The sequence below is a fragment of the Esox lucius genome, chromosome 17 (assembly GCF_011004845.1).
Source record: "Esox lucius isolate fEsoLuc1 chromosome 17, fEsoLuc1.pri, whole genome shotgun sequence".
Classification (NCBI taxonomy): Eukaryota; Metazoa; Chordata; class Actinopteri; order Esociformes; family Esocidae; genus Esox; species Esox lucius.
Window position 1 is genome coordinate 38159065 of NC_047585.1, and position 25186 is coordinate 38184250.

General features: G+C 43.9%; 2 protein-coding genes across 8 annotated transcripts in view; one reads left to right on the forward strand and one right to left on the reverse strand.

Annotated features, from left to right (window-relative positions):
* The window catches only part of rhobtb3 (Rho related BTB domain containing 3), a 27833-nt gene extending 18849 nt beyond the window's left edge, over nt 1–8984 (forward strand). For 2 of the 7 annotated variants that reach the window (XM_020055648.3, XM_010880838.4), the window contains 6 exons: nt 1023–1132; nt 1861–1966; nt 2988–3161; nt 5811–5977; nt 7390–7486; nt 8688–8984. In XM_020055648.3, the coding sequence (XP_019911207.1) occupies nt 1023–1132; nt 1861–1966; nt 2988–3161; nt 5811–5977; nt 7390–7486; nt 8688–8806 (773 nt within the window). In that variant the 3' untranslated portion in view covers nt 8807–8984. Of the gene's footprint in view, nt 1–1022; nt 1133–1860; nt 1967–2281; nt 2346–2987; nt 3577–5810; nt 5978–6443; nt 6520–7389; nt 7487–8687 lie in introns of those variants that run through there. The other 5 variants (XM_034287137.1, XM_020055652.2, XM_020055651.2 and 2 more) reach the window with 5 other exon arrangements.
* Nucleotides 8352–23900, reverse strand: glrx (glutaredoxin (thioltransferase)). Its single transcript, XM_010880840.3, has 3 exons — nt 23576–23900; nt 12310–12444; nt 8352–8826 (listed from the first exon to the last, which is right to left on the reverse strand). The coding sequence occupies exons 1-2, from the start codon at nt 23780–23782 to the stop codon at nt 12331–12333; spliced, it is 321 nt and encodes a 106-aa protein (XP_010879142.1). The 5' UTR covers nt 23783–23900; the 3' UTR covers nt 8352–8826; nt 12310–12330.
* Nucleotides 23901–25186: the final 1286 nt, after the last annotated feature.

The window sequence follows — 25186 nt, forward strand, 5'->3', positions numbered from 1 at the left end:
TTGGGATCCCAAGTCACAATCGGTGGTTTAGCTTTCACACTGATTCTGAAAACGAGGCTACCGTGGCGTATTTCTGCATGAGTGTGACTCATAAATATGCAACTCTGGGGCTCTTTCATCTTTGTATTTGCATTGGTGTATGTACAATATTTCCACATTTTGTCTGTCTGTTAGGTTGGTCTCTATATTTGAGTTTCTGTGTTAAGCAAAACAATAAGTATTATGTGGTTTATTTGAATATCTGTTTCTCTGGTATTTCTGAGTATATGAGTATTAAAATGTCTGTTTTTTTTTACTATAAAGCGAGATCCAAAAGTGTTTGAACAATAACACATTTTCAGTTTTCTCTGCACTCCTGCAGTGTTTTAAATTATACAGTTCACCCATAAAGACGCAAATGCACTAAGATGTTTTAAACGTTTAACATGTACAGTTTATATACTGTATGTTACAGTTGACTATTTGGTTACGGTGTTTTTAGACTAATCTGTGCCCTTTTAAAATTCATAGATTTTACATTTTTAATGTCACTTCCACTGAAAATAAGTCGTTGAATATGTACGTTTCTAAAGACTTCTACGTTATTAATGCTTCCGTGGTGAATCGGGCCAAATGATGAGTGGGGACGTTACAGAGGCATAAACATTGTACCCTTTTCCCTGCTGTTAGAATGGTTACAGGTCAGCCTGACTGGGATGTCATTTCTGTGCCTCTGTAACTAACATCGGTTATAAGTAAGCCTGTCTTTGGGTGTGCCTTTGTCACTTATACTCCATCAACCTGTGCACATCGCTGTGTAGAAGTATCTGTTTCTGTGACATACTGTATACAAGTATTAGAGTGTTAGTGTGGAAGTGCGTTTCTGTGGTATACATGAGTGTTTGTGTAGAAGTGCATTTCTGTGGTATACATGAGTGTTTGTGTAGAAGTGCATTTCTGTGGTATACATGAGTGTTTGTGTAGAAGTGCATTTCTGTGGTATATATGAGTGTTTGTGTGCCTGTGGTTCTGGTGTGACCCAGGGGCGTGGGAGTGGGAGCACCTCCAGGAGGCCGTGGGGGAGAAGCTGAAGAACTCTCTGGCCGTGGTTCAACTCATGGACCGAATCCGCTCCTTCCTGGGCAGAGACAAGGTGACTCACACACGCACACACACAAAGAATAACACTTGCACACACATACTGTAAGTATATATGTATATAGCACGATATCACAAAATATCGCACAATATATTTGTCTCTGGTCAAGTACATGGACCGATTGAGTTGGTCAAGAGTGAGCCACGAGAATGAGATGCGGGTTTTCTTCACCAGGAGACGTGTGGCGAGCAGTGTCATAACTGGGTCTGGTGACCACAGTTGAGTTCTTTCTGCTTCAATTCCATCCAACGTGAAATGTAACGTCTCCATACAACTCCCACGATTTGTTGTTACTAGCGTGGAGCGTTCCTCCGTACAACGTACACGTTTTGTTCCAGTCCGTCTACATGGATTTGAATCAGCAGCCGAAAATCAATGATTCATTGACTCGGAAGCGGCAGTGCTCATGCTATATTCACTGTGCGAGCGATGTTACATAACCAAATGCAGCATAATTAAGAAAATGAGTGTGACGCGCAGACTGCTCTGGACGGGAGCCTGACTGGCAGTCTGTTTCTGCGTTCGCTCCATCGAGGCGGTTTTGGCAAGGAGGGTGGAGACCGTGGAGCCGGCGGCTGCTGACAGACTGTTAGACGGGATGTGTGTTCGCCGTGAGGGAGGTGGAACGCAAGGCGGTCACGCTGAATACCAACAGTAATCCATGCTGTTTGTGTTTGATTGCTCGTGCGTGCGTGCGTGCATGCGTGTGTGTGTGTGTGTAGCTCCCCAGGGACACACCCAATGCCCGTGCTGCCCAGCTTGGTCCTCAGTCTTTGGTCAACCTCTTTAACTCTCCTCTGTACTCTGATGTCATCTTCATGGTGCAAGGCAAGTACACACACCACCAGAAGGTCACCTTTCTTATCCCGCTTCATTAACTGATTCCCTTATTAGGGCCCCTCAGGGAGGCGGGTGCATTTCATAAAAATGCTGTCAACATAATTCAGGGCACTTCATGTGACCAGAGATAATTATGCAAAAAGTGTTAAAAAAAAAATATCTTAACCGCTATAGTCACAGTGCTGAAAGGGCCGATTTAGAATTATTATTAGATTTTCTCTGTTAAAGCTACAATGTTAACAACAATCTGATACCTGTGTAGCTAAGCTGGTTGGTTCGAATCCCACTCTCTTTTGCTGAAAGGGTCGGATTCGAACTTACGCTGCAGCAGTGCATTGGGGGCAGCAGCTTGGATCCCTGCGCCATGGTATGGAAATGCGCCCGAATTACTGCATTACTTAAATAAAATGATAGTGTTTTTAAAGATGGATGCTGACGTTTTCAAAACGCCTTTCTTAAAGGGTGACACCAAGCTCCCAGTTCATCAGCAGTCACCTCCAATAAACCATGTAATGAAAGGAATCAAGGCCTCTGACACTGCAGATACTTTGCAGTACTTTCTTCGAATGTTTCAATGCGCCAAACTGTGGAGATTCCCACAATGCCTCATCACAGGAAAAGAAGTAAAGACAACCATTATGTCTTGCTTTATAGCACTGATAACCTCTGGGTTAATTGAAATGACCGGTCCCTGGAAGTGCAGAGTCGTAACCATGACAGCTGTAGATTCATTACGCCTTCTCCATCTGTATGAACGTATCATTCTGTAAAGGTAACTGAGTGATGACTGTAATATGAAGGCAGAAAGTGCCAGAAACAGAATCCAGCTGTAACTATTATCCTCAGCTCTATAATGAGAGACTGGAATCCTTTGCCCAACAAGGTGGATGTCAAGGACATTATGCTAACATTTCTTTACCTGAACCACACTTTCTCTCCTCAGCGTTAATCTGTGTGTGTGTTTCATTAATCTGTGTGTGTGTGTGTTTCATTTATCTGTGCGTTTCAGGGAGTGTGTTACCAGCTCACAGAGCGGTCCTGGTGGCTCGCTGCGATGTCATGGCGGCCATGTTCAGTGGGAAATACGCAGAGGCACGGAGTCGTGTGGTGCCGATCCACGGCGTCTCCTCCGACACCTTCCTCTCCTTCCTGGAGTACCTTTACACTGACACCTGCTGTCCCGGTGGGTCCACTGCACGCTGCAGGGCTGGAACAAAAACAGGCGTAGTATAGCCTGGGCACCCGAAGCGGATATGGCCTTTAGACTGCTTTGTCAAAGAGACATTACCATTGGTAGGAGTCAAATCCTTCCTTCCTCTGTCCTTGATTCCTACATTCCCAGGGTCCCACTCTAAGGTCCATGGACCCCCTTTTTCTAATAATGTAAATCAGATAAAGCAGGACGGATGAAGGAAGGATTTCGAGGGCAAGAAAAGTATCACACACGGATGTCAGACCCTGGACAAGCCCAGGACACGCAGGCTTTAACTCGTCCCACATCGCTCTAACTTACCTTAAGCACTCCGCTAACTTACAATGGGGAGAACAAGTATTTGATACACTGCCGATTTTGCAGGTTTTCCCACTTACAAAGCATGTAGAGGTCTGTAATTTGTATCATTGGTACTCTTCAACTGCGAGTGACGGAATCTAAAACAAAAATCCAGAAAATCACATGGCATGATTTTTAAGTAATTAATTAGAATTTTATTGCGTGACATAAGTATTTGATACATCAGAAAAGCAAAACTTAATATTTGGTACAGAAACCTTTGTTTGCAATTACAGAGATCATACGTTTCCTGTAGTTCTTGACCAGGTTTGCACACACTGCAGCAGGGATTTTGACCCACTCCTCCATACAGACCTTCTCCAGATCCTTCAGGTTTCGGGGCTGTCACTGGGCAATACAGACTTTCAGCTCCCTCCAATGATTTTCTATTGGGTTCAGGTCTGGAGACTGGCTAGGCCACTCCAGGACCTTGAGATGCTTCTTACGGAGCCACTCCTTAGTTGCCCTGGCTGTGTGTTTCGGGTTTTTGTCATGCTGGAAGACCCAGCCACGACCCATCTTCAATGCTCTTAAGATCTCGTGATACATGGCCCCATTCATCCTCCCCTCAATACGGTGCAGTCGTCCTGTCCCCTTTGCAGAAAAGCATCCCCAAAGAATGATGTTTCCACCTCCAGAGTTTAGACCAAAAAGCTCTATTTTTGTCTCATCAGACCACATGATCTTCTCCCATTCCTCCTCTGGATCATCCAGATGGTCATTGGCAAACTTCAGACGGACCTTGCGTGCGATTTTAATCCATGACAGCGTAGTTTGTTACTAATGGTTTTCTTTGAGACTGTGGTCCCAGCTCTCTTCAGGTCATTGACCAGGTCCTGCCGTGTAGTTCTAGGCAGATCCCTCGCCTTCCTCATGATCATTGATGCCCCACGAGGTGAGATCTTGCATGGAGCCCCAGACCGAGGGATATTGACTGTCATCTTGAACTTCTTCCATTTTCTAATAATTGCTGCTTGCCTATTGTCCTGTAGCCCATCCCAGCTTTGTGCAGGTCTACAATTTTATCCCTGATGTCCTTACACAGCTCTCTGGTCTTGGCCATTGTGGAGAGGTTGGAGTCTGTGTGTGGACAGGTGTCTTTTATACAGATAACAAGTTCAAACAGGTGCAGTTAATACAGGTAATGAGTGGAGAACAGGAGGGCTTCTTAAAGAAAAACTAACAGGTCTGTGAGAGCTGGAATTCCACTGGTTGGTAGGTGATCAAATACTTATGTCATGCAATAAAATTGGCAGTGTATCAAATACTTGTTCTCCCCACTGTACGTCCTCACTGTGATCAGCCGATTCCCAAGGGAGCAGGTGTCATTCAGCAGGTGCTGGAGCAACTGAATCTTAAAGTCTCGATAGACATGTGAAAAATAGATCACACTTTCTCACGGATTAGACGGTGAGCCGCGGGTTCTATGTGGTGTATTTCTGTTTGCAAGCTGTCAGTCAACACGCTGGGGTCCTCTGTGATCCTCAGTAGAGGCTGGGAATGCAAGTGCATGTACACTCTCAGCTGTTATACAAACTTACTGCCCAGAGCAATTTCACCGACACTTTCCCCAAAATGCTTGACAGGCTGGGAAAAGATCAAGAGCAATTGGAGTGGACACACTGACAGGAGAATGATAGGCAGCACTAGTGCCTGTGTTTGTGAGAGTGTGTTTGTGAGAATGTATGTGAGTGTGTGTGTTTGTGAGTGTGTGATGTTGTCTTTCCGTTGGTTTGTTTCACACCTGTGTGTTGGGATGCGGCTGATCGTACTGCTGAGACTGTGGCGTGTGTTCATGCAGGGGCCCTGAGTGTGAAAGACACTGTGGTCACCACTCTTAAATAAATCGGGGGGGGGGGGGGGGGCAGTAAATCAGCCACAGTTCAGACGAGGCCTCAGCTTGTTTGATGGCGTCTCGCTGTGTCTTGTTTGACAGCGTCTCACTTAACCACACTGTTTAGCCTTATAGCTTCCCACTTTTAATCGTTAGCCTTATAGCTTCCCACTTTTAATCGTTAGCCTTATAGCTTCCCACTTTTAATCGTTAGCCTTTAGCTTCCCACTTTTAATCGTTGACCTTATAGCTTCCCACTTTTAATCTTTTTCTTATTGTATTTTTCTATTATTATGATGTATTCATTTGCTTTGATGTTTTCATTTGAGTATTTGTTTTTATGTTATTGTTTTCATATAGTTTTCCTTGCAAAGCACATTGAATTGCTGCGATGTATGAATTGTGCTAAATAAATAAACTTGCTTGCTATCTGTGTGTGCGTCCAGCCAGTGTGTTGCAGGCCATGGCCGTGCTCGTCTGCGCCGAGATGTACCAGGTGAAGCGGCTGCAGCACCTGTGCGAGGTGTGCGTGTGCGCCTACCTCCAGAGCATGCCCAGCCGTGAGCTGGCGTCCACGGGCATCAGCGTCATCCGCCTACTCCGCAGGGCTAAGGTGAGTGTATGAAAGCGTTTGGTTTGTCAATCAAAGCCCTCATCCTCTCGACACTCCTTTCCGGGCGACAAGAGGAGGCTGAGGGGTTAAAGCCATGGACTCCCATCCGTTATTCTCTGCGTGTTCGGTTCTGAATCCCGTCCGCCTCGCAGTTCTAGCTGCCGAGGCGTGGCAGAGGGCCTGGCAGGTGAAAGCAACCTCTGGTTTGTTCCTGAGCAAGGCAGTTAACCCTTATGAATTATACATCTATTTTATATAGCGCTTCATCACAGTGAATGTCAAAGGCCCTTTAAAAACAAGAAATGTGGATTCTGCCAGCGGCAGGTCTTCCATAAGTGCCAGGGAGTTTGGTAGTGGAGGGAGTTTGGTTGGATCATGGGGAAGCAGCAGACCACATTTCTGTGATTTAGCAGATTTCTTCATCCAGAGCGATTTGGTGATTGCATCCATTTCTGTGATTTAGCAGATTTCTTCATCCACAGCGATTTGGTGATTGCATCCATTTCTGTGATTTAGCAGATGTCCTCATCCACAGCAACATGGTGATTGCACACATTTCTGTGATTTAGTAGATGTCCTCATCCACAGCGACTTGGTGATTGCACACATTTCTGACCTCACTTGAATCCTTAGTGGTGCCTATTATTTTGATGTCGCTTCTGAAGAACAAAAATACTTTAATATGTTCAAAGAGTACTGATATCCTCTGAGCAGTTGTACTAGTATAACTGCAACCTAGTACCTGTGTTGCTAACTTTGTACAGTATGTTACTATGAATCCAGTTGGGCTTGTACTGCGGAAAGGAAAATGGGGATCCCAATAAAATACCAACCATCCTTTCCTTATTTGAACTGACAAAGAGGAGATTATACCATTGGCATCCACCACATAACTTTCCACTCACCAAATGGCAAAAGGTCCCCATGAGTCAAATCTTTTCTGGTTTAACTATACTCATGGGGACATTTGGTCCCCATGAGTATAGTTAGACCTAACGCACACACACACACTTTTACAACCATTAGGGCTGATGAGAGAAATGATCGTGTAATATTTTTTATAAATTACACGACGAACTTAAGAGGATTTTTGTTTTAAAGCCACTTGCACCCTAAGCTGTGAAGCGTTTCACACTTATCTTTCAGGTCATTGGTTAAAAAAGCTCCTTAGGCAAAGATAGCAGAGCATATGACTCTGTGCATATTGCACATGCAGCTGGAAGATGAGATTTTCTGCTTGGAAGTCATTGTTGGTGTTAGAATTTACAGGTACAATTATCCTAACAGCTACAAAACAGCTGACTCTCCTTTCCAAAGCCCTCTGTTCATAAAACACACAGGGATGAATAAATAACATTCAAACGTGACCCAGGACATCATCCTCAAAGGGCTTCCTCCTCTCTATCCCACAGTGCCACAATGCAGAGCAGCTGTACGTATGGCTCCTCCACTTCATTGCCAATAACTACTTGATCTTCAGCCACAAGCCCGACTTCCTGGAGCTATCAGGTGAGAGGTTCGGACACGAGACGGTCAAACCTACAATATTAGTTTAAAGTTTGGACACCTACTAATTCAAGGGTATTTCTTTATTTCTACTATTTTCCACATTGTAGAATAATAGGGAAGACATTGGCCCTCATTCATGAAACGTTCCCAGAAAAGATCTCCGGTTCAAGTGTGGGAAGAGGCTGTCGCATTAATGAAACTGTCGCACCTCTTCAAAATGAGCATAGATGTCATCACAGATTGATCAATCGGATAAAGCTGTGGACGCGAGAATGTGCTGCACCTATTAATTGAAATGCATTCCAGGTGACAACATGCGTGGCTACTTTGAAGAATCAACATATGAATTGTACCTGCTCAACACTTTTTCACCACATGCTTCCATATGTGTTGTTGCATTGTCTTCACTATCCTTCTACAATGTGGAAAACAAAACAAAACCCTTGAATGAGTAGGTGTGTCCAAACCTCTGACTGTCACTGTCACTTCCCAGAATTGGAACTACAAGCGCCATGATTTAGTCAACGGAGATATTTTCTCTGCAAGGTTGTCCGCTGAAGGCTGATGCTAGCTGTAGTATAGGTTATTGGCTTTAAATTACTTAAGGTAAGCATAACACATTTATCCGGTTAGGGGATAACTTCAAGGTTGATACAGGTTTAATAAGAAAGTTACAAATTAGTAGTGGAATAGTGGATTGAGCGTATATGTAACACAACACTTTCAATGTAGCACTTGGATGCCCCCATGACATTAAATAGCAGCTGTTAGCATCTACCTGTCCTTATTCCTGTCAGGCCTTGGCTTCCACTGGCCATGACAGACTTATAAAGCACACATTTGGTTAATAAGCACATGTTGCAGGTTTAGTTGCAGAGTACATGTTTATTTCTATTAGCAATGTTGACAGCATACACAAGTTCAGGTTTGCGCTCAAATGGACGGGTCTGGAAGGGCACTGGTGTACTGACGCACGATACAAAGACTAGACAGCGCTACTTAATAATACCACACACTGGGCCGGCTCTTGGGTGTAAATACAGGTGTATCAGAGAGAGCATGCAGTTGGCTTGACGACGGCTTCACACCCAAGTGCTTGTTTAGGGGATTACGGGTAACCAGGAACAACAGGCAGCTTGTGCGTTTGTGCGCGTGAGGGAGAAGAGGGTGACGGAAGTGTTTCTGCTGTGTGTCGTCATAGAGGAAGAGCGGGAGCAGGTGGAGAGACTACGCTGGCCGTCCAGGGGCTACCTGCAGGAGCTGAGCGAGTATCAGCAGCGCCGACGCAAACTCAAGAAGTCCCGCTGCCTGGTCATGTGACATCCACCCGCCGCCACACCCTGGAGAGGCAACAGTGAGAGGCAGAGGGGAGAAGGGGGAGGTGTGGGGCGAGACGCAGAGGACAGAAAGGAAGGAGTCAAAGGTCACGGTGAGGTGGCGAGACAGAACGAGAGAAGACTTTACAAACAAACCAGACTTTAAACGCCTCCATTGGACAGTGAATGGGGGGGGGGGGGGGGGGGGTGGTGGGGTGGGGGGGGGTGGCAGAAAGCTGGGCCGCTCAGGGGAAGGACACACACAGGGTTTTGGTCAAAGGGGCCCAGTCGAAACACGACATCAACAAGAGGTGACAGGAGTGTGATGCAGTACCGGCCCTGAGGACTGATGCTTGGCTTCGTGTCCTCGGGATGAAATGAGCGATCCGTTTAACGAGGGAGATTTTGAAACGACAGCAGCGCTCGATCGAAGACCAGAGTGCAACAGAGAGTGCCACATGGGCTGCATATCCGATACTGCTATGCAATACCAGTGTGGTCTCTGAGCTGTGAATACTTCTTCAGGCATCGTGCAGCTGAAAACTACGACCTTGAAATGACAATTTTGTCTGTCCAAGGAGGCCCTTGTCCCTGTGGCCCGGGGAATCCTGACAAGGAAACAACTGTCTGGGCCGAACCACAGCCCGGTCAGACAACCGTCGCCCAGGAAAACGGACAGTTGCCACACACAAGATGGGGATGGGTGCCCAGAAGGGACATATGTGCTGGAATGTGTTTCAAACGGACTTGGAACGTATCCAGAACGTTTGGGAGTGTTCTGTCGGATGAACGTGACTGGCGATTGTGCGTCTTTAGTTGACGTCTGTGTGTCTAATCTACACTGAACACAATCCTCCGGTGACAAATCAACACCAAGGCGTTACACCCTACACACTTCTTAATGGCTCCTCCCCTCATATCTGTAGTGGGTCATCAGGAAATGTGTAGGGCTGGGTTTGGGACGAGGCCAACATACTGTGAGTATATAGTGTTCCTACATGGCAGTCTGCTGGGGTTCTTCTGTTAAAGGTTCAATAAGAGAACGCCCACATGATTAACAGCAATGGAGAACCTGGAGACCATACACACACACACACACACACACACACACAGGTTAACTTCATCTTTGATCAGTTAATTGAAATCCTAGCCAAACTATGCCTCTGGTTTGAGCGCACCTCAAATGTTTATTTTTTTGCCATGAGATTATAATTTTACGGTGCTGCAACTATTTTTGTAATGTGTCCTGTCAGTAGCAGGGGGTGTTCTGTGTTTTGTATTGTCTGGAGTAGTTCACTTGTGCAAGGCACCCAGCATGTGGAGACTAGAGGGTGTGTGGCGTTTGGTCGGGTGGCTCCGAGGTCACGGGGGATGTTTGTGTGTAGCGATCGTTGTCACACGGAATAAAGACATTTTAGAAGACATGAACACACCGCCTACTGAATCTTTACTGAGGATCTACATAAAACCAGACGTCTTCCATCTGATGTTTGTTTGTTCCGCTTACTATGCACGTACAATGTTTTTATGCTATATTTTAAGCAATTTTTTCCCTTATAATTCCCAATGCACTTTGGCACATGACTCTTGAGAAATACAAACAAATGAGCTTAAGTGCTTCAGGTCCTTTCCGGTCCAAATCTGGAAACCCCTTTTCACTCGTGAAAATATTTGAGTTCAGCTTTAATGGTCATGCATAAATCAGTCAACTGTTCCTAACCATCAATTACACCCCAGCCATGTGTGTGTGTGTGTGTGTGTGTGTGTGTGTGTGTTGGTGTCGGTGTCAGTGTCAGAGAATAAGTCACATGTTGTTGGATGAGTAGTGAGTGTTTTTTTTCCCCCCTGGTTGTGTTGATGCAGCTTTCCAACATCACTACATGCGCAAAATATTTATTTGGACATGGAACAAAACCAACAAACCAATCAATACATTCTTTGATATGTTTCTAGATTGGAATTATCCCAACTCTCTCTAGCTCTGAAAGCTAATGACCTGAATAGGCTACACTAGGTTGTAGGTTATGCTGTAGTCTACATTATTTAAACCTGTTGTCTCCATTTTCATTTAATACAGATTATTATTTATGTTTGTAACAGTCGCAGAAATTGTGGGGTTTGGTTTTATTTGTAGTCAGCTTGGTGGTGTATTTCCCTGGGTTCCCAAAGACAGATGAAGACCCAGTGGTGTAGGTGGGACTACAGGCTGGTAAACCCTTTCCCAGTAGTCTCTCTAATCCCCACTGATCACTATCTTAGTTGTTTTGAGGGGCTGTGCACCGTATCAATTAATATGGCCCAGAATGTTGAGCTATTCACTGTATTAATTAACATGACACAAGGAACGTGCTAGATTATATAGCTTACAACATTGACAATCTTGTTTTCACACTTCGAGCGCAGTACGTTCCAAAATGTAATTACTGCTACTGAAAATACAAAACTCTTTGGAGTGGTTTCATCGACAGAGATGGAAATATCGGTTAGAAAGAGAGAAATGACAATGCAACACGACTAGGTTAATGTCCTTAGCTGCTAGACAATTAAAGTTCTTAGAAATTAAAAATAAAAGATCAGCAGAGTTTGTATAAGATATTTCCCCAAACATTCACGGTCGGATTATTGGCTTAAAACCTCTAGTTAATAGCATGCCAACAATACCGGTATTATATGCCTCAATCCAGTGGCCATTAGTTTTACCAGCTTTATTTAGTGTGAAAGGGAACGGAAATGGACTGTTTGTCAGTCATGAGGTCCAACCAAGCTTGTCGTTCTGCACTGGACCGAGACCATTCTAAGGAGCATTTGTGCTTCCACGAGTGCCCTGGGAGCATTTTGGGTAAACTGCCTTGCTCAAGGACACGACATGGATTCATTCTTTTCGGTGTTACTGGTCAGATGCTCTAACTGCAACGTAGCACTGATGCTTCAGAACATGGCTGATAGGTGCCCGCACGGTTAAACGGGTAACTAAGTGGCTTAACTTCTATTTGTTCGCGTGCGTGGTTGTGTTTGGAGGGGGGTTAACTGTAAATGAGAATCCAATTACCCATAAACACCCCCCCCCCCCCAGGGAAACCCTGCTGTAGAAAATCAGCGTGGCCAGCAGGTGGTGTTGTTCTCTGGTCCAAGGGCCATCTACTGGGCCCAGGCTGGAGGCCGGCTGCTTACTCCCCTCTGTCAGTCTGTTTTTATGTGTTTGATTTAACAAACTGAATTAGGAACAGAGGTCCTTACAAAAATTATCTGTTATTTCTAACCTCTTCTGGTCCTGAGGACAAAGTCAAGTTTTGGTTTAAACAATTAGGGGTAGTGTTAGAATTCACATTACTTATGTAATGCCTAACATGAGGTTAGGCATGACATGTTAGGTTTAGGCATTCAGGCTATGTTAAGTTTAGGCATAATTGTTATATTACTGGGGTTAAGGTTAGAGGATTTTGGATTTTAGTTTTCTAGTACCCACGAGGCCAGAAGTATAAAAACGGTGAGTCTGTGTGTACATACCCAGGGCAGTGTGTGTTTGTGTCACTGCAGCGCTCCAATGGACTGCAGCATCTCCTCCAACTTCCCACTCTCGTCCAGCTCAGCCACGTCACTTCCCCCTCCCACACATTCCTCTCCGATGAACACCCTGGGGACCTACACACACAGGAGAGGATCACGAAAAATCAAGAAAAAGCTGAAACTGTCTTTGTTAAAGGACATACAAACACATTTCAATTTAAGAGTTACTAAATAACAAATGAAAATCCTCATCGAGTCCAGCGAAGGGCCAGCATATAAGTAGAAAAATCCAATAATTTAAATTCATCATCTCAATTCATCACGTCAGTTGCTGGTGGATCTTATGTACATCTCCGATGACTGCTGCCCTATTCATTGTTGATGATCCATGTAACAGAGGGTATGCATATTTAATGGACTGTAATGGATCCATGCCAGCTGACAGTTCATTTGAGGACAGGTGAGCCGTGCAGCGGTGTGAGCCTAACGCTGCCTTCCTTATGGGGTCACCACTCCACAGCTAGTTAACAGAATACGACTGGATGAACTGAATCCGTGGGCTGCAAGCCAAACAGTGTTCACGGAATGTCGTTACTGAGACGGAGGATCAGACACGGAATGAAAAAAAAGAGAAAAAAACCTTTAAAGGGAAAGTTAAGAAGGGGACAGCTAAACTACTCCACATGTAGTTGGTCGAACGAAGCAGCAGAGAACTTCACCCAACAGCTTTTCCTTCCCTGTTCTTGTCAAGACAAGTATGTGGGGTGGATATCAATTTCGCCATACCCTATGAGAGTGACACATTATCTTATTCATAAATCCAGGTCCAAAAATATATTCACTAAAATACTAAATTATCAAATTCACAAAAACAATGAAATTACATTACGTTATTTATTGATTACATCTTAACACCACTTCTATCAATTTGACAATGCAAATGCTAATGCCATTGTTAGCGCCCGACAAGGAGTTGTTAGTGCACCACGAAACAAGCAGCCCTTTCGACGCCCTCAAATATCCCAGACGGTGGGGAGCCACTGATAGCTGTCGGTATTACATAACCAGGATTTAAACTACCGGCCGCAATGACGCAACTTACTTTGACCATTACGCCACTCCAGAACCCAGAAAACACGCACTCATCTAAAATAGAGTTAATGGACGATATAGGTGACGTGCCAGGACGTAGTGTGTGGAGAAGGTGGGCTGCCGAGTTTTAAACCATTATGACCGGTGTTCAATTACACTTCAGGGATATCAGTCTGTCCAGTTAGGAAGCAAAAGTGATGGTGAATCAATGTCACCTGTTTTGGAGCAAATGAAAATGACAACAGGTGCACTGGAGAGGCAACAGCGAGACTACCGCACAGACCTCCACGTGCTAGCCAACGGTACCCTGACTGCTGTTAGATACCGGGATGAAATCCTCAGATCCATCGTCAGACCTTACGCTGGTGCAGTGGACCCTGGGTTCCTCCTGGTGCAGGACAATGCCCGGCCTCATGTAGCCAGTGTGTGTAGGCAGTTCGTGGATGACGAAGGCATTGATGCCATTGACTGGCCCTCACGTTCCCCAGACCTGAATCCCATTGAGAACCTCTGGATGCACCGATACATAACGTCCCACCAAGTATCGCAAACAGACTGTCCAGGAGCTCACTGATGCCCTGATCCAGGCCTGGGAGGAGATCCCCCACCCACCACCCACCGTCTCATCAGGAGCATGCCCAGACATCGGGAGTGCATACAGGCACATGGGTGCCATACACACTACTGAGTCACATTATGAGTTGCCGTATTATGACTTTCTGTGAATTTCATTTCACACAAGTCGGAACAGCCTTCGATTTCAATTGTTTACTGTGATTTGTGTACAGTTAGGTCTGGAAATATTTGGACCCTGACACAATTTTCATAACTTTGACTCTGTACGTCACCAAAATGAATTTGAAATGAAACAACTGAGATGCAATTGAAGTGCATACTTTCAACAAAATATTGTAGGAAATGTTTAGGAATTGCAACCATTTTCATACGCATTCCCTTTATTTTTGGGGCTCAAATGTAATTGGACAAATGTTTGTCAAGAATCCTTTGCAGAGAATGACTGCTTGAAATCTGGGACACTTGGACATCACCAAACGCTGGGTTTCCTCCTTTGTCATCACATCATCCTTTGCCAGGCCTTTACTGCAGCGGTCTTCAGATGATGTTTGTTCGTGGGTCTTTCTGCCTTAAGTTTTGTCTTCGGCAAATGAAATGCATGCTCAATCGGGTTGAGATCAGGTGATTGACTTCGCCGAATATTGCAGAATATTCAATTTCTTTGCCTTAAAAAACTCCTGGGTTGCTTTTGCAGTATGTTTTGGGTCACTGTCCATCTGTGAAGAGAAGCGCCGTCCAATCAACTTCGCTGAATTTGGCTGAATCTGGGCAGACAGTGTATCCCTATACACTTCAGAAATCATCTGGCTGCTTCGGTCTTTTGTCACATCATCAATAAATACTAGTGACCCAGTGCCATTGGAAGCCATGCATGTCCATGCTATCTGACTGCCAACAGGTAATAATAATAATGCATTTTATTTTTAGGCGCCTTTCATAAGCACTCAAGGTCACCATACAAGACAAAAATAACTATAAAAATAAAAACAAACAGAACATTGCTATAAGCAAATGAATAGTGATCATGTTAGATATGCCAGTGTGAAAAGATGAGTTTTCAGACAGGTTTTGAAAATGGGTTGATGTTACGGATGTCTGCTGGTAGAGAATTCCAGAGACGAGGGGCAGAGCGGCTGAACGCTCTAAACCCCACAGTGGTCGGACGGGCAGGAGGTACAGTGAGGGGAATAGAAAAAGACCTGAGAGTACGGGAGGGTATGTTGATATGAAGGAGGTCAGTGAGGTACAGAAGGTTGAGTTAGGTTTAGTTGACAGGTATGTCATCTGCATAGGAGTGGAAATGGACAGAGCCCTGGGGAACACCGGTAATAACAGGAGATGGATGCGATTTGAAAGTTCTGAGTTGGATGAATTGAGTGCGGACACAGAGATAGGATTTAAACCAGTCCAAAGGTGTGTCAGTTATACCAATAGAGACTAGTCTGTCAAGGAGGATGTTATGAGAGATGGTGTCAAAGGCCGCACTCAGATCAAGGAGGATGAGAATGGTTAATAGTCCAGAGTCAGTTGCCATGAGAAGATTAGTGATTTTTACCAGTGCTGTTTCAGTGCGATGGCAGGGGTGGAAGCCAGATTGGAATTCTTCATAGAGGTTATTGTCAGAAAAGTCTGCATGAACCTGAGATGCAACTGTTTTTTCAAGGATTTTAGATAGAAAAGGCAGGTTAGAAATAGGACAGAGGTTATTGAAATTGTTGGGGTCTGCACTGGGTTTCTTAAGTATAGGTGTTATTGCAGCAGATTGTAGAGGTGAAGGAACAGTGCCAAAGGTGAGAGAAGAATGTATAATGGTAGTTTTTAGGGAGGGGAGAGAGGGTTAGTAGACTTTTACCAGGGTGGTAGGTAAAGGGTCTAGCTGACAGGTAGTTGGCTTTGACTTTTGAATAATGTCAGATATTTCAGCAACAGAAGGAACCTTGAAACTCAAAAATGCATGAGAAAGAGGGGCTGAGAGACTTGAGAGAGACCGACTGTGAGAAGTAGTAGTTGTCAGTTGCTGGTGGATCTTATGAACTTTGACATTAGGGAGTTGCAAAAGGCATTGGAGTACAGATGAGGTCCAAGAGAGTCCGGTGGTCGTAAAATGTTGTTGACCAAGGACAACAGGGCTCTGGTGTTTCCTTCACCTGAACTAATTAAGCCTGCATAATAAGTGGATTTGGCTGTAGAAAGAGCATCCTTGTAATTTAGCAAAGTGGTCCTTATACATTTCTTAGTGCATAATGAGTCTAGATTTCTTGTAAAGGCGTTCCAAGTGACAACCTATTACTTCGATCTGGCGTAGTTCCGATGTAAAACATGGGGCAGAATGGGTAAAGAAAACAGTATACTGGGGAGGCAGTCGATATCACGAGAGAGGACATTGAAGTTAGAGGACACCTTGTTACGGAAGGAGAGGACACCTGGCAGTTAATATTAAAAGATAGTAACATGTGTTCAGAGATGGGAAGATCATCTACAGTACAACCAGTTGGAGAAACACCAGAGAAGCATGTCAAGTCCAAAACATGACATTTGGAGTGAGTGGGAAAGTTGATATGTTGCTCCAATCCAAAACTGTCCAGGCAAGATGTGAAATCCCTTGTATAAGCATTATTGATATTATCCATATGTATATTAAAATCCCCCAACAATATTATGTTAGGGGAAAGTGAGCAGATATGGGTAAGAAAAGCTCTGAATTAGTTTATAAAATCATTACTGGGCTTGGGTGGAGGATAGACAGTGGCCACGACAGTAGGAGTAGGCCCATTCAGCTGTAAGATGGATTCAAATGAAGCGTGAACAGGCGCAGTAACAGGAGAAACGTTCCACTTCTCGCAATACAAGATGATGCAGTATGCTTCGGATCATGAGCCGTTCCAAGCCTTCTCCATACTTTTTTCTTCCCATCATTCTGTAACAAGTTGATCTTAGTTTCATCAGTCCAAAGAATGCTGTTGCAGAACTGGCCTGGCTTTTTTAGGTATTCTTTAGCAAGTTTAAATCAGGCCTTTCTATTCTTGAGGCTTAAGAATAGTTTGCACCTTGTGGTGAACCCGCTGTATTTGCTCTTGTGAAGTCTTCTCTTTATGGTAGACTTGGATAATGATATGCTTACCTCCTGGGGTGTCCACTTGACTGGATGTTGTGTAGGGGTTTTTCTTTACCATGGAAAGGATCCTACGATCATCCACCACTGTTGTCTTCCATGGACATCCAGGTAGAGCTCACCAGTGCGTTCTTTGGTACAATCTGAGAAAAAAAACTATTTATTTGGCCACTCCTAATATTCCTGCTATCGCTCTCAGATTTTTTTTTGCAGCCTAAGGATGGCCTGTTTCATATCCACGGAGATCTCCTTTGACCGCATGTTGTGGGTTCACAGCAACAGCTTCCAAATGTGAATGCCACACTTGGAATCAACTCCAGACCTTTTACCTGCTTTACTTGATGAAGACAATTGATGAAGGGCGACCGACCGACCGACCACCCCTTGTTAAATAGCGTAGTGGTAAGAGATGCGGGCTATGCAACCACAGGTCCCGTGTTCGACAGCATTTTTTCGATGGCTGATTTTCTTTTATTTAGAAAAACAAAATCTGAGTTAGCGCTGCTAGTGTAATATCCACAAAACAATGGCCATCAGTAGTTTACTGTTATATTGTGACTATTTCTGGTGGATTTTCGAATTATGTCTTAGGATTTCTTCAGGATAGACAAACACTTCGCTGGCTACACAATTCTCTCGTCTTTTCACTTGAAGTAAAAGTCAGGTATCATCACTTATATTGAAACAGTAGTTATTGTATCAATGTCATTCACGAATGGCTAATAAGTTGTTAAAATGGCCAGTGGCGAAAGACATACAGTTAATATATGCTATTTGTGGTGGTGGTAAAACTAATAAGAAACGTTACAAAGTTAAACACAATGCGTAATGGTGTCTAGTGACAAATTACTGGCTAATAAGCTTTTAAAACGTCCTGTGGCAAGAGTCATGCAGTTCATAGATACTATTTGTGGTGGAGGTAAACTTAATAAGAAACATTACTCAGTTTAACACGGTGGTTAATGGTGTCTAACAAAATTGACATGATGTTAATGCATGACAATATTACATAATGTCAATATGTTACACTGACACCCGGCAAATGGCCAGCTCTGTGGTGTAGTGGTTAAAGACAGCCTTAAACATGGGCAAACTGGGTTTGAATCTTGAGAGGGCAGCAACGATCAACACATTCAATTGCAGGCCAGCTGAACTTGGCTTGCCTGGTTTCTTGTTATTATTGTGTTGCATCTCCTTTTATTTCAACAACATTTAAAGCATTTGGGAACTGAGGAGACCAATTACTGTAGTTTTGAAAGTGAAATGTATTTCCATTCTTGCTTGATATAGGATTTTAGCTGCTCAACAGTTCAGAGTCTCCTTAGTTGTATTTTTTCATTTCATAATGCACCAATTGTTTTCAATGGGTGACTGGTCTGGACTGCAGGCAGGCCATTTTAGTACCCAGACTATTTTATTACGGAGCCATGCTGTTGTAATACAGGCAGAATGTGGTTTGGTATTGTCTTGTTGAAATAACCAAGACTTTCCCTGAAAAATATGTGGATGGCAGCATTTGTTGCCCCAAAACCTGTATATATTGTTCCGAATTTATGGTGCCTTCAGAGATGTCACCCATGCCATGTGCACTGATGCACCCCCATACCATCACGGATGCTAGCTTTTGAACTGTGCACTGATAACACGCCGAATGGTACCTCTCCTTTTTAACCTGGAGGATGCGACATCCATTATACCTAAAAAAAAAATCACATTTTGATTTGTCAGGCCAGAGGACAGTTTTCCACTTCGCCTCAGTCCATCTTAAATGAGCTCGGGCCCATAGAATGCAGCTGGGTATCTGGATCTTGTTAATATCTGGTCTTTGCATGGTACTTTTAATTTGCATTTGTGGATCCAGCAACAAACTGTGTTCACAGACAATGGTTTTCAGAAGTGTTCCTGAGCCCACACAGTGATTTCCACTACACAATCGTTTCTGTTTTTAATGTAGTTCTGCCTGAGGGCCCGAAGAGCACAGCCATCCAATATTGTTTTTCGGCAATTTCTCCAGATTCTCTGAATCTTTTAATGATATTATGTACCATAGATCATGAGATCACCAAATTCTTAGCAAATTTATATTGAGAAAACTTTCAGGGTGGTGAACCCCTCCCCATCTTACATCTGAAAGACTTGTACCTCTCTGAGATTATCTTTTTACGCACAATAATGTTACTGAGCTGTTGCCAATTAACCTAATTAGTTGTGAGATTTTCCACCAGGTAATGTTTTTGTATTACACAACTTTTCCAGTTATTTGTTGCCACTGTCCCGGCTTTTTTGAAACATGTTGCTGGCATCAAATTAAAATTGGGCATATATTTTTCAAAGAACAATAACTTTTCACAGTTTCAACATTTGATATGTTGTCTTTGCACTATTTTCTATTGAATATAGGGTTTACATTATTTAGCCTTCTTTACATTCTGTTTTTACTTCCATTTTACAAAGCGTCCCCACTTTTTTAGAAACAGGGTTGTAATTTAAATGTTTTTTAATTTAAAGATTAAACAACTTTCACCTAATAGGCTACAGTAGATTCAGCTAATCCAGGCCCGGCATTGGATTTGCTTTTTATTTAATACTAACCATTTGTCCATACAGGAAGGAAAGTTAAACTGGGAAAAAAAAATGCCCCCCCCCCCCCCCCCCCCCCCCATTGGCATTCCGACTGGGTCAGATGTCAACCAATGCCAGCTTATGTATTCACGTTCAAAGTTCATTTATCAAATGCACCAAATAAAACAGCGTCATCCTGCACAATTAAATTATTGTGACATGGCACACGACATCTATGTAGTAAGACTTAAGAAATATATAAAGCTAAAGTATAGCAATAATTTACATAATGTAAACTAAAAGCAATTTTAAAAAGAGTTGGAATGGGGGATATGGAGCGTATTTACATATGGTGGCAACCGACCTGGGATCGGTGTGAAGAAATTAAATACCGACCAATCCTAAAAATAACAAATTAATATCCTGAGGATATGTGCAATAACATTTGCTGTGCTTTGCAGTTGGTTCAGGTCAGGATATTTCAGAAATGATCAGTTTTTGCTCCATATGTCTGCCTCTTCTCGTCTGGTTTGAGCTCAACCCAGAGAACTTGCATCACTGTTTCTACTGGCTATTTGTTTCAGCTAGATATTTTCACGGAAATAAGCTAGATAGGTATTTGCGCAATGGAGAACTGTTCAGTTCAACCTATGTTAAACAATTTAAGAGAGTTAAATTATCTGCTTACATAGGACTGTTGTAAAGGAATTTTGACCTCTGCTCTCAGTCTGATTCGGTACTGATTTTACAAAAAACTGATGGATATGGTGCGTGTAGGATAAGATGAAGGCCTCTTAATGGCTAGTATTAACGGGTAGTAAAGTCAATCAGTCAACAACTCATTTAGAAAGGCCATACAGTACGTTTATCAACGCAGACTGTCACTATCACAGCTGTTGTCAATGACCACCCCACAATGGGGTCTCCGGGGGGGGGGGGGGGGGGGGGGGGGGGGGGTCCAGTATTAAGATATTATGAAGGGTCATAGAGTTGATATACTGAAACTACTGTTATATGTTGTGGAGCTCCGCCTCCTAGAGGGCTTAGCTCCTAGTGGTAAGCAGCAGTCACTGAAAAATAATTATGCACATGGCTTAGCCAATCACTGCACGCCTGCCCCTATAAATACCTGAGCGTACCACTATACTTCCTCCCTTTTTTCTTCAGCACAGCTCAAAGCATTCTCCACCAGTGTTTTAGACTACAATATGAATAGACAAGTGTATCTATTCCAGCCTCACATCTCGCTAATTCAGGTAGTCTTAAGTGCCGGGCACGCCGTTTCGCATGCTCACCAGGACTCGCCTACTGGAAACTATTCTCTTTTGCACGAGTATAGACTTCAAGGATGCTTACTTCCACATCCCAATCGTTCCTCGACACAGGAAGTTTTTCTGTTTCACCTTTCAGGGCAGGGCTTACAAATACACGAGAGTCCCCTTCGGTTACGCGCTGGCTCCATGCACCTTCTCCAAGTGTGTGGAGCCGTTACGCAGGCAAGGCATCAGAGACCTGGTCTACCTGGACGATCTATTGACCCTAGCCCCGTCAGCAGAGCTGGCGCTCACACCTTTCAAGTGGTGTCCCTTTTCACGCGACTGGAACTCGCTGTGAATTGGGGAAAGACTGCCACTCTACCTGGGGGATCCCGTCTCTTGATTACGGCCCTAATTAGATTTTCTTGTTATTATTCTCTCACACCTCTAGCGGAATCACATCCACGTCTCTATTTCGCAACCCAGATTTGATTCCCTATTGGGGTTATTTTAGGCCTTTTCCTTTACAGCCTTGAGTGAGGTTCACTCATAATGTTTACACATTCCTTGTATTCATTTGCTCCTTCCTGCCTGGGCAGTCTTGAGGTGAGTTTGTGTGCTTTTAGGGCTGGGGGGGACAGTCTTATTTGACTTGACCTTGTGAGTCATGTTGGATTCTATTTGGGTCCGGCAGGGAGCATATCCTGGCTCGCTCGCGCCACGGTAAACCACCAGGAGCTAAGCCCTCTAGGGGGCGGAGCTCCACGACACATAACGTTGTTTACCGGCAATGTAACTCCGGTAATATGAGTGGAGCGGAGCCCCCTAGACCTGACGCCCTGCCTTCCCTCTTTTTTTCCACCTGGCTGTAGAAATGATCAAGAGGAAGTATAATGGTATGCTCAGGTATTTATAGGGGCAGGCGTGCACCGATTGGCTGAGCCATGTGCATAATTCGTTTTCAGTGACGGCGACTAACTCGGCGGGATAAACCACTAGGAGCTGAAGCCCCTCTAGGGGGCTCCGCTCCACTCATATAACCAGAGTTACATTCCCTCTAGGGGGCTCCGCTCCACTCATATAACCGGAGTTACATTCCCTCTAGGGGGCTCCGCTCCACTCATATAACCAGAGTTACATTCCCTCTAGGGGGCTCCGCTCCACTCATATAACCGGAGTTACATTCCCTCTAGGGGGCTCCGCTCCACTCATATAACCGGAGTTACATTCCCTCTAGGGGGCTCCGCTCCACTCATATAACCAGAGTTACATTCCCTCTAGGGGGCTCCGCTCCACTCATATAACCGGAGTTACATTCCCTCTAGGGGGCTCCGCTCCACTCATATAACCGGAGTTGCATTCCCTCTAGGGGGCTCCGCTCCACTCATTTAACCGGAATTACATTCCCTCTAGGGGGCTCCGCTCATATAACCGGAGTTACATTAATTCTAGGTGGCTCTGCTCATATAACCGGAGTTACATTCCCTCTAGGGGGCTCCGCTCCACTCATATAACCGGAGTTACATTCCCTCTAGGTGGCTCCGCTCATATAACTGGAGATACATTCCCGGTAACTAACGATAACATTAGAAGAGGACCTGAGGGCATCTCTTTAGGTGGAAAGGTCTTAGGCTTTGGTGTAGATGGTGAACCCCAATTAACTAGCATTACACGAGGCTGCAAACCTGGTTTATGCACGGAGCTCACAGGTCGGGGGGTGGGGGGTGGGTGTCAAGCTTGTTCATCAGGTGTGTTGGGGACATGGTCCAGAGCGAGGGCAGATGTAATCAGGGACAGGGGGTGTTGACATCTGCAGTGTTGTGGAAAGAATAGTGTCGTTTTCGCCAGTGTTATGGGGTAAGAAGGGGACAGAGAAATTGAGGATCTATGAGGGGGAACTACGAGTTAGGTTGAAGCCAACAGCGCAGACAAGATCAATCCATGGGACCATTGGTGTCGATGTGGAAATTCACATGTTGGGTAATATTAAAACAGCCCTTTTAACGGCAGGGCTAATCATGTCATCAAGCAGGAGTACGGGGGAGGGAGGTAGTGAGACAGCAATGGTGAGTGGTTCAGCTAGTTCAGAGAATAATGATTCATTAGCTTTGGGAGGACAGTAAACAAGGTCATGGAGTGCAGAAAAGAAAGGAAGAAGTTCAGTTATTTTGGATATGTACAGTACAGCAGTAAGGCAGGATTGACACGGGTAGCAGTATTTAGAGATTTAGAGGGGGGGGGGGGGGGAGAAACACCAGTTAGTTGCCAGTTTTCACTTAAAAGTCAAATTTAGCCTACTAATCCATGGAGCAGAGGGGCTTTGTTGTTCATGGAACGGGTATTGAGAAAAAAATCGATAACGCGACACTAAAAAGTGAGATTAGGGTCAGGAAGCCACGGTTTACTGTACGAGACCATGGATTAGCAGGGCATGACTGAGACCATAGAGAATTGATGCTGCAACCAGTACTGGAGTTTACTGACCAATTGCGAGGTCAGTGATAAAGCAATAGTCATAAATCATGGCGTGTAGATGGGGGGTAGGCCTATTTGTTCGGGAAAAACAGTTGGAAGGAGGGGGTACGCTCCCCACCATCACTAAACCATGGATATGACTAGCTGACGCGGGATAATTCTGACATGACTAGTGTAGAATTAAGATACTCACCGTCCGAGCCCCCGTTAACTCCAAAAAGTAGTCCTGTAAACTACTCATGTCGCTCCGTCCAGTTATGTCAATAAATTCTAAATGCCCCGCTTTTAGTTTATACTTGGACAAAACCTCTTTAGCCGTCACGCAATAGGGGCACGACGGTTTCAGAAATATTGTAACTTTGTCTCCCCTAAGCTTAGTTTCCACAAATTCCTGTGCCATTTTGACTTTTGTTGAATAGCAAAAAATATTAGCTTGAAAATTGGGAATGAATAGCTCAGTTGGAACGATTGATCGGTCTTCTTCCGTATTGTGTAGAACACGCGGGTGTACACCGGTTTGTACATCCAAGGACGTCCCACTTTTAAAGACGCAGTCAATACTTGCTTTAGAGCCGGTCTTATTTGAAAACAAATATGTTAGGTATACCATAACAGTCAAAAGCTTGTACACACTGGCTCATTCAAGGGATTTTTTTTTTTGTTATACTACTTTTCACATTGTATAATAATGGTGTAGAAATCTAATTATGAAATAACACTTACAGAATCACGTAGCAACCAAAGTGTTAAATTAAAATACATTCTTCAAAGTAGCCACCATTTGCCTTGATGACCGCTTTGAACCTTCTCTGCATTCTCTCGTTAAAGTTAATTTGTGGAATTTATTTCCTTGTTAATAAAATTAATTTATTTCATATTTTTTAACCATTTACTTAAAACACTCCCGCTAGGCAAGTGAAACATAACAAGTGAATGCAAGTAATGTTTTTTGTTTTGCATTATATACATTATTTACATTTTTGACTGATTGTGTTTTGTAATATTTGATCACTTCCTCAGATGAAAGGGATGATGAGGAAATATAAACAGGAGGTAGACATCCATTGACGCCAACTCGGTTTATTTCATGAGGGTGAGCCGAGTTACGCTATAGATGGACATGCCAAGTCTTTTTGGTGAGCCGGCTCTTCTATAAGCACCGTTCACCTAAAAGAGCCGACTCATTTGGCTACCAAACTGCTCGTACAAAATCCGTAAAATAACCCCAAAACAATTTTAAAAGGTGCAAATCGCCAAATTACACGCGAAAAAGTAGTTTAGAATTATGTTTGTGCGTGAACTGCACTTTCAAATCGGTTACATTTTACCTGTCGAAATTAGTAGACTGATTAGTAGACGTGTAGCTTTTTTTACATAACATACAAAGACGCATCCCCCCACTATTAATGCATTCTGCATTGCGGAAACACAGACTTGAGTTAATACGTATTCATATTATCGACAAATAGTCGTTGATTGATCATACAAATTAGGAGCCTACTGAAAGGCTCCTTTCACCAATGCAATTTGGTTCCCAGCGTTCATCAAAAAAGAGCCGTTTGTTCACGAACGACCAATCACTATTTTGCTAGGTATACATTACATTACACGACTTTCAAAATGTATTAACTTGAACGTGCTTATATTTACCGAATTTCTTGTCCTAAATCTTTTATTACGTCCATCCGCAACGCTAAAACATGGGTGCTAACATTACAACATTGTTCCGAATACTCTGCCGCGCGTTTATTTGTCATTCATTGTTTTCCCTGTTTTGGTCTAATGGGCATTGCGCCTATGGAAG